At 37.0% G+C, this 13,128-nt stretch overlaps 1 protein-coding gene across 1 annotated transcript in view; it reads right to left on the bottom strand.

Moving 5' to 3' along the window:
* The window catches only part of SH3YL1 (SH3 and SYLF domain containing 1), a 130,775-nt gene that overhangs the window by 95,506 nt on the left and 22,141 nt on the right, over positions 1-13,128 (bottom strand). Inside the window, exons 3-4 of the mRNA XM_007954638.1 lie at positions 11,054-11,167; positions 5,670-5,734 (exon numbers count right to left, since the gene is read on the bottom strand). Coding sequence (XP_007952829.1) covers positions 5,670-5,734; positions 11,054-11,167 — 179 coding nt within the window. The remainder of the gene's footprint in view (positions 1-5,669; positions 5,735-11,053; positions 11,168-13,128) is intronic.

Raw genomic sequence — 13,128 nt, 5'->3', positions numbered from 1 at the left:
GTCCCTCTCAGGAGGGTAACAAGGGAGCCGTCTGAGCACTAGTGACTGGGTTTTACCCCTTTCTCCTGCTCTTCCAGCCTGCTACTCTGTGCTACACCCGTAGCCAGAAGAGCAGGAGAAAGGGGTAAAATCCAGTCACTAGTGTTCAGAGGGACCGGGTCTCCGGGAGCAAGGTAAGCACGGGCATAGCACCAAGCCAATGGAAACCAAAAAAGAGCAGAGTGGCAATATTAATTTCTGATAAAATAGACATTAGGGTTAAAAACATCATAAGGGACAAAGAAGGACATAATATGATGCTGAAAGGGTCAACTGACAAAGAAGACATTACAATAATAAATATCTATGCAAACAATGAAAGTGCTCCAAAATACATGAAGTGAATATTAATTGAATTAAATGGCACAATAGACAACTCTACAATAGTTATAGAAGATTTTAACACACCACTTTCAAAGAGGGACAGTCAACTAGAAAAAAACTCAACAAAGATACAGAAGAACTCAACAATACAATCAACCAACTTGACCTCAAAGACATTTACAGAGCATTCTACCCAACAAAAGCACAATTCACATTCTTCTCCAGTGCACATGGATCCTTCTCCAGAATAGACCATATGTTAGGACATAAAAGAAGCCTCGATAAATTAAAAAGCATTGAAATACTACAAAGCATCTTCTCGGACCACAATGCTATAAAATTAGAAATTAATAGTAGGAGTAGCAAGGAAATAGCAACAAACATGTGAAAGCTGAACAACTCGCTGCTCAAAAACTGGGTAATAGGACAAAATAAAAATGAAATAAAATAATTTCTAGAAACAAATGAGAATGAAGATGCATTATACCCAAACCTATGGGAAACAGAGAAAGCAGTACTCAGAGGACAGCTTATAGCAATAAATGCATACATCAAAAAAGAGGAAAGAAACAAAATCAACACTCTAATCCATCAACTCCAACAACTAGAAATAGAACAACAAAACAATCCTATAGCATCTAGAAGCAAGGAAATAATAAAAATCAGAGAAGAAATAAATGAAACATAAAACAAAGCAAAAAAAAAAATAGAGAAAATCAACAAAACAAAAAGATGTTATTCGAAAAGATTAATAAAATCAATAAACCATTGGAAGATCTAAGAAAAGAAAAGAAAAAGATAAAAATCACAAGAATTGTAAACGAAAATAGTGTCATCACAACAGAACCAACTGAAATAAAAAAGATACTGACAGATTATGAAAAACTATACTCCAACAGATTTGAGAACCTAGAAGAGATAGACAAGTTTCTAGAATCACAAGACCTACCTAAACTATCCCACTCAGACACAGAAAACTCGAACAGACCTATAACAAAAGAAGAAATTGAACAAGTCTTAAAAAAACTTCCCACAAAGTAAAGCCCTGGCCCTGATGGCTTCAATGGAGATTTTTATCAAACATTCAGAGAAGAGTTGACACCTATGCTAAGCTATTCAAGAGCACAGAAAAAGATGGAACACTCCCAAACTCATTTTATGAAGCAAGCATAACACTAATACCAAAACCAGGAAAAGACACCACTAGAAAGGAAAACTACAGACCAATATCCCTCATGAACATAGATGTGAAAATCTTTAACAACATCCTGTTGTTGTTGTTGTTATGTGCCATCAAGTCGAACCCAACTCATAGTGACCGCTCCTTGGGTTTCCAAGGCAGTATCACTATGGAAGTAGATTGCCCAACCTTTCTTCCAAGGAGTGGCTGGTGGGTTTGAACCACCAGCCTTCTGCTCAGCAGTCAAGTGCCTTAGACACTACGCTACCAGAGCTGCTTAGCCAAGAGAATCCAACAAAATATCAAAATATTAATACACTCGGACCAAGTGGAATTTATACCAGGTTTACAAGGGTGGTTCAACATCAGAAAATCAATCAATGTAATCCACCATATAAACAGAACAAGAGAAAAGAACCATATAATTATGTCAATCGATGCAGAAAGGCATTTGATTTTAATCCAACATCCATTCCTCTTCAGAACTCTTAGCAAAATAGTGATAGAAGGGAAATTCCTCAACATAATAAAGGGTATATATACAATTCCAACAGCCAACATCATTATTAATGAAAAAAGACTCCAGGCATTCCGCTTATGAACAGGAACCAGACAAAGATGTCCTCTATCACCACTTACATTTAACATTGTATTGGAAGTCTTGGTCAGGGCAATAAGGCAAGAAAAAGAAATAATATGCATACAAATTGGCAAAGAGGAATTAAAACTATCTCTATTTGCAGATGATATGATCCTGTACACAGAAAACCCAAGGGACTCAATTAAAAAAAAAAAAAAAAAAAAAAAAAAAAAAAAAAAAAAAAAAAAAAACTATTGGAACTAATAAAGAGGTTCGGCAAAGTGGCAGGATACAAGGGAACATAAAAAATCAGTTGGATTCCTCTACACCAACAAAGAGTCCTCTGATAAATAAATAAGAGACTACCATTTACTATAGCTACTAAAAAGATAAAATATCTAGGAACAAACCTCACCAGAGACACAAAACACCTATACAAAGAAAACTATAAAACACTGCTACAGAAGACAATAAGGGCACTACATAAATGAAAGGATCTATCTTGTTCATGGATAGGTAGACTAAATATTGTGGAAATGTCAATACTACCTAAAGTAATCTACACATTTAACACAATCCCAATCTAGATTTCAACAAAATTTTTTAAGGACATGGAAAAACTAATTACTAATTTCATATGGAAAGGAAAGAGACCTTGGATAAGCACAGCACTTCTCAAGAAGAAAAACAAAGTGGGAGGTCTCACACTCCCAGATCTTAAGAACTACTATACAGCCACAGTAGTCAAAACAGCATGGTACAATGATAGACAGACCAATGGAACAGAATAGGAAGTTCAGATATAGACCCATCCATCTACGGACAAGTGATCTTGGACAAAGGTCCAAAACCCATTAAATGGGGAAGAAACAGCAGGTTTAAAAAATAGTTTTGGCAAAACTGGATATCCACCTGCAGAAAATGAAACAAGACCCACACCTCACCCCATACACAAAAACAAACTCAAACTTGATCAAAGACTTAAATGTAAAACCCCAAACTATAAAATTCATCAAAGATAAAATAGGGGCAGATCTGGGAGCCCTAATTTATGACATAAATAGACTATCAAGCATAACCCAGAATGTGCAGGAGACAGAAGAGAAGCTAGATGACTGGGACTTTTTAAAAATAAAATTCTTATGCACATCAAAAGACTTCTTCAAAAGGGTAAAAAGAGAACCTACAGACTGGGAGAAAATATTTGCCTATGACATATCTGATAAAGGACTTATCTCCAAAATCTATAGAAAACTTCAACACCAAAAAGACAAATAACCCAATTCACAAATGGGCAAAAGACTTGAACAGACACTTCACCAAAGAAGATATACAGGCAGCCAACAGACACATGAGAAATTGCTCACAATCACTAATCATTAGAGAGATGCAAATCAAAATAACAATGAGATATCATCTCACCCCAGCAATAATAACAAAGTTCAACAGGTCAGGAAATAACAAATGTTGGCGAGGTTGCAGAGAGACTGGAACTCTTGTGCACTGCTGGTGGGATTGTAAAATGGTACAACCATTGTGGCAAACAGTATGGCATTTCCTTAAAAAACTAAAAATTGAAGTACCATTTAACCCAGCAATTCCATTACTAGGAATATATCCTAAAGAGGTGAGAGAGAGTGCACGGACAGACATGTACACCTATGTTCATCATAGCACAATTCACTATAGCGAAGAGATGGAAACAACCTAAATGCCCAGCAACGGATGAGTGGATAACAAAATTATGGTAAATGCACATAATGGAATACTATGCCACATTAAAGAACAATGAGAGATAGTCAAATCATCTCACAACTTGGATGAACCTGGAGGACATGATGCTGAGTGAAATAAGTCAATTGCAGAAAGACAAGTACTGTGCAAGCCCATTACTGTAAAAAAGACAAAGAAGGGTTTGCTTGGGAAAGGGAAATCACTTTGTAGGTTACTGGGATGGGGAGGGATAGGGAGGGATGAGGAGGGATTAATTTTGGGCTAGTTGGGGCCCATATGCTAATGCAGGTAGGGGGAGCGATATATGGGAAGGATCTGTGACCACCACTACAACATTAAGAAATGGGAGGACAATGAATTGTGCACATAAGAGACAGATGACAGATGCTAATACCAACCAAGGGAGCTCTGGTAGCGTAGTGCCCAAGGCACTTGACTGTTAACCAGAAAGCTGGCGGTTCAAACCCACCAGCCACTCCTCAGAAGGAAGATGGGGCAATCTACTTCTGTAGTGATACTGTCTCAGAAACCCAAGGAGGGGTCACTATGATTTAGGTCTGATTCGGGGGCACATAACAACAACAACAACAACAATACCAACCAACATATCCACAATACTGCATTGCCATTAACACTAAACACCAGGCTATGGATAAACACATAAACACCTGAGAGGATCAGATGGGGGTCAGTGAACAGGAGTATACTCTAGACCAAGGATAGATAAAGTTGAGGCTAATCTTGCACAGACACCAGTGATACAAAACACCTGCAGTCCTTACAGAAACAATAGAAGACAGACACAGAGTAACCCCTCACAGACAACCAGACACTATGGGAGAGAGATCCAATAAATCTACCATCTCAGGACCATAGTACTGGGGGACACCAGACTCAATTGGCACAAAAAATACATAAAAATCTTGTTCTTCATCCTACATTGGTGAGTAGCGACTGGGGTCTTAAAAGCTTTCAAGCAGCCATCTAAGATGCAACTAATGATCTCCTAGCATCAGAAGCGAAGAAGAATGAAAAAAAAAAAAAAAAAACAAGGGCATGTGGTGGAAGCAATCAGCCATAGGACACAATGGCCCTCAAGACCAGAAGAACTAAATGGTGCCCAGCTACCAGTGCCAACCACTCAGGAAAGGATCAAATCTGGAGATCCTGGATAGAGTGGGAGGGAAAATGTGGAACAAAATCCAAAAACTCAATAATGACCAGAATTACTGGTCAGATGAAATCTGGTGAGACTCCCAATACTATTGCCCTGGAATGCATTCTGTGCCTGGAATAAAACATACCCCAAGGGCTGGCTCTCAGCCCAATAATTAACAAGATATACATGCAGACCACTCAACCCAAGATGATACACCCACATACTCTATGGTAATACATCCCTTAGAGCAATAGACCACAGGACAGCAGAGGACCAACATTCAAATTGAGGAAATGCAGGACAAACAGGGAGCATTAATATGAGGGGCACAGGGGGAAGGTTACAGGGTAGGGAGGGGAAGAGACTGGGTTAGATTTGGACATGGTAAATGGGGAGTGAAACTAAATGTACAAGTAACGTTGAATGTAAAACAAGCTCTTAAAATAATAATAATAATAAAAGAAATCCTATTCTCAATGAAAGAAAGAAAAATGGAAACCATTAGACAATTTAAATGCGTTAAGAAAATGAAATGGAGATATTTTTACAGATGTCAGTGGTAAAATAATAAGAAATTCCTCAAATTTCGTGCATTGATTTTCAAGTGCTTTCGGAGAATATGACAATTGTATGCATATGCATCAACTACTTACCTCAATTCCTATTTCAAATCCTCCACCAAGACCAGCTATCCCAATGGCTGAAGGTGCAGACCATTCTGATAAAAACAGAAAACAAACACTATTTCAACATTAGAACTCATGATACATAAATATAGAAAGGAAAAATACTAAAATATGAACAGTGTTTCTTTTTTTTAATAATTTGACTTATTTTTTTTCTCTCTAAGGTTTTAAATGCTTATTATTATTATTAACTTATTGTGGTTGGGTAACAGTTTACAGGGCAAATTAGTTTTGCATTCACCCGTTTATACATTTTTGTTTCATGACATTTGTTATTTAAATGCTCTTTAATAAGCATGTACCGAACAAACAAACAAACAAAGAACTCACTGTCATGGAGTCATTTCTGACTGATAGTGTCAAACCCATTGGGTTTCTGAGGCTATAAATCTTTACAGAAGTAGATTGCCCGGTTTTCCTTCTGCAGAGCAGCTGGTGGGTTTGAACCACTGACCTACCAGTCAGCAGTCATGTGCCTTATCCACTACACCACCAGAGCTCCTAATGTAGAATTTTCAAAAAACATTGAAGATGTTTGAAAGGTTATAGATATTCATTATGAGTTTTATAGCCTCAGAAACCCTTACTGTCCGATCTTTCTATACCAACATGCAAAATATCAAGCAATTGCTTTCTCCTAGCTAACTATAGCATAGTGCCTAAGGGACTTGACTGCTAACCAGAAGGCTGGTGGTTCAAGCACACCAGCCACTCCTCAGAAGGAAGGTTGGGCAATCTACTTCCATAGTGATACTGCCTCAGAAACCCAAGGAGGGATTGCTATGACTCAGGTCCGACTGGACAGCACATAACAACAACAGCCAACTATACATTCCATTTGATAGTTTTAACTGTTAATGCTTTTGTGATGTTTTACAAAATAATTTAGCTGTAACTTTAGTCTTCAGTTAGCCTTTCATCATAGATATGAAAGCAAAAGGAATTCAAGAGAGTATTCAGTACTACATTGTTTTTATATATTATAACTTCCTCAAAATAAAACTGTCTTGACATCCCTTGTGCCTAAAAGAAGAATAAGAAATAAGCTATCAGTTTAATATAATCAAAAGTCCAAATATATACATATTTTATACTATTTGGAAACTTTGAAAGTACAATAATTTCATTTTCCATGATACGGCACATTTAAGAATTATTGTATGCTCATTTTTCCTGATTTAGAAACAGTTACATTAAACAAGCCTTTTTAATTGGGTTAGAGGCGAGTGGCATAATTGAGATGTTTTCTGAAAAGGTATATTAGATTTTTATAACTAATCTTCTTTGTGACTATGTATTCTTGATAACAGGATATTGCTTGAATATATCCATAACTAACTCACTAAGTCATAACAAAACAAACCACTTGCTATTGAGTTGTAATCCCACATGATACAGAGCAGACTTGCCCCAGAATTTTCAAAGCTCTTTCAGAAGCATATTATCAGCCCTTTCTCCTGAGGAGACTTTGGGTGGGTTTAACTGCCAACCTTTCAGTTAGTAGTCAAACACTCAACTCTTTGTGCTATCCTGGGACTTTTAAGCCTAATTCTCCTTGTCACCATGTTAATGGATTGAACTATGCCCCTGAAAAATATACATTAAAAATCCTAACCTCTATGCCTGTGGTTCTAAGTGTCAGACTTCCATTAAGGTATGCCAGGCTTGGGGCTGCTACTCAAAGCTGAGTGTGTGGGGCTGCTATATCCAAGAGGCAGAAGAATAAGGACTACCAGGACCTAGGGAAGAAGAGCCCCTCAGATGGACTATGAGAATGGGGCCACCTAAAGCCGAGTTTCCATTGCAGTGCACCTGGAAGGCAGAACTGAAGCCCACAGCCCAGGGGCCTCCACGTAGAATTCAGAGAGTATGGCCAACACCCAGAGTCTAGAAATATCTACCTTGTATCTGTTCTACCATTATACTTTGGCAACAGATAACTTGAATTCTAGATTTTACAGATTCACACATGAAAAGGAATTTTACCCCAGGATGGACTACATCTAACTTCTCACCCATTTTTTATTTAGATGATTCACAAAATGGAATTTTTGGACTTTATTTAAGAACTTGGGGATGATGTGATAGGATGAATGTGTTTTGCATGAGGTAAGGACATGAATTTTGGGAGCCAAAAGGTGGACTGTTAAGAATTGAATTATATCCCTGATAAATATGTGTTGTAATTCCTAACCTCTATGCCTGTGGTTATAATCCCATGTGGGAACGGGTTATCTTTGTTATGTTATGAGGCAGGATTAGTACAGGGTATATCTTGAGTCAATCTTTTCTGAGATATAAAAGAGGTTAAATAAGCAAGTGGAGCAGAGATGAGGGAGGAGAGGGGTGAAGACTGCCCAACAGCAGAAGTTCAGAAGAGACAAGGATCTTTCTCCAATGCCAATAGAGAGGCTTTCTCTGCCTGCTCCTAGAATGGAACCCTGAATTTGGACTCCTAGCCTCTTAAACTGTGAGAAAGTAAATTTCCATTTGTTAAAGCCATGCACTTGTGGTATTTCTGTTACACTAGACTAGATAACTAAGACACCATGTATTCTAAATAATAGATTATTGCTTGAATATATCCATAACTAGTTCATTCACACATACAGGATTTTATTTATTTATTAATACTTTTTATTGTGATTTGGGTGAAAGTTTACAGAACGAATTCACTTTCCATACAGCAGCTCACATACACTTTGTGTCATGGTATTGACTGCAATTTCCCACAACCAACAGCTCCCTTCTTACTTCCTCCCCATAGTTACCTCTTCCCTGTGTCTTTCCCTCCCATGTCCTCCTGCCCCCCAAACTATTTCCCTGTACATACACAGCCCTTCTATTCTCCCATGATTGATCTGTCCAAGGAACATATCTACTTAATGTAAACTTCCAGTTCATATGCCTGCCTTTTGTTTGGCTGGAAGCCATAGGAGTGGTTCAATTCCAGACCTGAAGCTGAAGGGCAGCTAGGGGCCATAGTCTCAGTGGTTCCGCCAGGCTCTATCAGATCAGCAAACCTGGTCCCTTCTTCTTTTTTTTTTTTAATGATTTTAAATTTTGTTCTATATTGTTCTCCCACTCTATCCAGGATCTCCTACACAGATCCCCCTCCAAGTGGTAGACAGTGGTAGCCGGGCACCATCTAGCTCTTTTGGTCTCATAGTCATATAGGCTGAGGACTGTATGGCGTTCCAGTTAATTGTTTCCATGTGTCTTTGGTTTTCTTCACTCTTCTTTGCTCTGGATGAGGAGAGACCCATCGTTGCATTTAGATGGCCACTTGCAAGCTTTTAAAATCCCAGTCACTACTCACCAAAGTAGGATGTAAAACAATGTTTTTGTATAGTATGTTATACCAATTGAGTTTGATGTCCCCTGTGACTATAGTTCCGAGCCCACAGGTCTAAGTATTCACTCCCTCTGAGTAGCTGGCTGTGGCCAAGAAGTGAACACAACTTTGTCTCTTGTTAGCAGCTCTACTACATTCAGGCACATAGGACTTTTAACTAACGAAATAACTATCTGATGATCCCAAGGTTGCTTTCTACTTTTTTTAATTTTTCACATTAGGAACTTCATCCTATTTAAAGGCTGCTCCTATAATCTAACATTTCAGGATACAAGCACATCTGGCCACAATCCTGGTGATCTTGCTGTGCCTTATTTGGACAGTTTTTAAATTAGAATTTACAGAGAAAATAGCTGGCTACTTAGGAAGACTGAAGAGAAAAATTCAGACTTTTGAAACCAAATAAAAGATCCGCCTGGGATTCTTTTATTTAGTTTCTGGAGAGAAACTCCAGAACATGATAGTCTTTCAACCTTTTCAACTACAATCATTCTGTCAATGGAGGGCAGCCAGAGGGGTCCTAAAGGCCTTGAGAACATACAGCTTCACAATTTTCTTACAGACTTTGAGTCCCAGCTGATAGTGGGCCCCCTCTGACTATGCCTGTATTTTGTTTGTTTTTAAGACTAAGAACTCTGCCCATGAAAATTTGGGAAATGCTTGAGAAGATAATTTTGCAGTTTTCATTTTCATAACACTGAGTTATGAAAGTTGAGCCACTACTTAAAGGAGAAACTCTCATTTTCTGTGAGGATACCTTGGCAGGAAACCTAGTGAATCCAACTGGCTGATATTTAAAGGCCATATGCTCTACAAAACACATAAATTGTATCTCTTTTCAGTAAGTGTCCTCTGCTCTCTCAAAATAAAAGTTTAATTATCTGTACTAAAAAATGGCTATTAATAGACAAATGTGTTCACACAAAAGAGTGAACAGAAAATGTTAAATTGGTGAAAAGGATTTTAGTTGGTTATGACATACCTGCACACATTTCAAATACTATTATAAATTTTGGTTCTTGAGATACATGGCAAATATATTTAGATTTAAGTTCTAGTGGCATAGTGCCTAAGGCATTTGACTGCTAACCAGAAGGCTGGCGGTTCAAACACACCAGCCACTGCCCGGAAGGAAGGTTGCGCAATCTACTTCCATAGTGATACTGCCTCCAAAACCCAAGGAGGGGTCTCTGTGAGTCGGATCCAACTCTATCTCAGTGAGTTTTTAACCTCTGAAAATCAAATAATTGATTTCATCCCAGAAAGCAAAATCAAATTACATTGATAGCAATATAATTTTATCTTATGGGAAAGTTTTTAAATGTTACAGTGTTTCTGGAACTATCATAGAAATGGTAGTAAAGCTGACAGATGACCCTTGATTTTCATATTAACTTCCATAAAACAAAACAGCTATACCATGAAGTAGGAGCTCTGATGGTGCAGTGCCTAAGGCATTTGACTGCTAACCAGATGGCTCGTGGTTTAAACCCACAAGCTACCCCTCAGAAGGAAGATTGGGCAATCTACTGCCATACAAATACCACCTTGGAAACCCAAGAAGGGGTGGCTTTAAGTCAGAACTGACTCAAAGGCAGTGAATTTAGTTTTTTTCTTTTTGGTTTATACCATAAAGTTGAGAAATGTGAATTCACATTTTAAAACAGAAATGCATAGATTGTCATGTTTGTATATTGCACCATGCAAAAATTACAAAATGTATACTCAAAAAAAAGGTACGATATATCCATTGGATAGATGCCTATGGATCAAGCCTAATGATTTTAAGAGGAGGAAGTACGTAGAAAAATATGAATTTTTTGAGTGTATTGTTAGCATCTATACACTCAATTGAGCAGCACTTAGTATACCAGTTTTAAAAGACACAGGGGAAACTTGTTAGTCCTTATGGAATGTGTTCAAAATGGAAATAGGATTAAAAAAAAAAAGATAATTAAGATTTTCTACTCCTCTAACTGAACAAATATCTACTTACTTCCATCTGGAAGACGAGCCAATACGATCCCACTGCCTCCTCTTGCGGTTACCAGAAATCCAGCTTTTATCACAGACAAAATTGCGAGACCTTTAGCTTTAGCAATTACATTGGCTGCAAACATTAAAAACAGTAGGTAGGTAAGCATTTTCAACATATATGACTGAATGGATAACCAAGCGTTAAACAGATTCAGTACACACAAACATTTGCTTAACAAGAGTCCACAGTTCTAAGTAAGAATTTTAATATGAGCCATGAATAAAACTTAGTTACATAACAGATGGGCATGAAACTTCTCTACTCCTACATCCCTTTTTTTTAAATGTTGTTATTTTTGTAATGCTAAATGTAACATCATAAATGGTCAAAACTCCTGCAACTACCATAATTAATTAGATATTTGAATGAGATTTTACTGTTTTCTAGTAGTAAGGCAAATATTTTGGTGATTTCAATTAATTTAGAAAATAATTCACAATTTATAAAACAAAAGTTACTATTTATAAAGAAATTATGATCCATACACTGTTAAAGAAAACTTTTCAAAATGATCAAAAATTATCATGAGAGAAAACTTTGATTTTTAAAGCCATATATAACTAAGTTCACCTTTTATTAATATGAAAATCCATATTCAAAAACAGAAACATTAAGTGATTTTGCCATTTTAATCAGTTTTTAAGTCTATAAAATGAACTGCTCATTACTTAAATCTCTATACTTAAAGACTTAACTACTTGTTGTTGATATATGTCCCTGAGTTAATTCCAACTCATAGGTACCATAACTTAACTACTGATTTTATTGTTCTCTGTTGTGTAGAGATATTGTAAGGACTTCCTTAAGCATTTCTTGTAAGTTTGGTCTGGTTTTCACAAAACCCCTTGATTTCTGTTTGTCTGAGAATGACTTGATTTCACTCTCATACTTGATAGACAATTTGGCTGGATATAGATTCTTGGTTAGAAGTTCTTTTCCTTCAGTGTTTTATATATGCTGCCCCATTGCCTTCTTGCTGGTTCCTGCTGAATAATCAGAGCTCAGGCTAACTGTTTGATTATTATAAGTGATATTTCTTTTGTCCTGGGCAGCTCACAAAATTCTTTCTTTGTCTTTGTTTTGGAGAGTTTGATTATGATATGCCTTAGTGTTTTTCTCTTGGGATCTATCTTTGTGGGGTTCTATGAGCTACTTGGACAAATATATTTTCTTCCATCATGATATGGGGGAAGTTTTCTGTTAGTAGGTCTTACATATATTCTCAGTGGTTTTTACTTTCTTTGTTTGGTTTTTTCCTGCTTCTTCCTGTTCTGGAATTCCAATGAGGTATATGTTGTTTCTTTTCATGTCATCCCATATAAATCTTAGGTTCTCTTCATTTCTCTTAAATCTTTGTTCTGATTTTTCTTCATACAGGCTGGTGTTCAAGGATTTGTCTTCTAGTTGGGAAATGCATTCTTCAGCTAGTTCTATCCTATTCTTTTGTGCTTCCACTCTATTGTGTAATTCTGTAACTTCGGCATTCATCATCTAAATTTTTAACTTCAATTTTTGTATGAGTTCTGATTGTGCATTAATCTTGTTATTTTGTTCTTGAATGGTTTTCCTGAGTTCTTCCAGGGAACTGTCTGTGTTCTCCTTGCTTCTGTTTGTGGGTTCCGTAACCTCTTGTAGAGCTCTGTAAACATTCCTTCTAAATTCCTTCTTGGGTAGTTCTATTGTCTCCTCTTCCTCCATGTTTAATGAGACTTTTCTTTGAGATTTTACTCCTAATGTCTTATCCTGTTTTTTACTGTTTGATTGGAGGTTGCCTGTTGCTTCCTATACATTTTGAAGTTGTCTTTAACTTTAGTTATGTACTGAATTGTTTTGTCTTGGTTTTATAATTTAATATTTTGAAAAGGTGGAGCTGTTGCATTTGATTTTTTGGCTATTAATTCATGTGTGCTGGTTTGTTCTGAGGTTTTCTTTGTGATGATAGAACCTCTATGTGGAATGTGGATTCAAGCCTCTGTTTTCAAAAAGGCAGTTTAGGATTGGAGCTGGCAGGTGTTATTGTGGCTGACTGTGTT

This window comes from Orycteropus afer, unplaced genomic scaffold (assembly GCF_000298275.1).
Source record: "Orycteropus afer afer isolate SDZICR_OR568_19922 unplaced genomic scaffold, OryAfe1.0 scaffold00468, whole genome shotgun sequence".
NCBI classification, from domain to species: domain Eukaryota; kingdom Metazoa; phylum Chordata; class Mammalia; order Tubulidentata; family Orycteropodidae; genus Orycteropus; species Orycteropus afer.
Note: the sequence above shows the minus strand (reverse complement) of the source record. Positions and strands in the feature narration are given on the sequence as shown.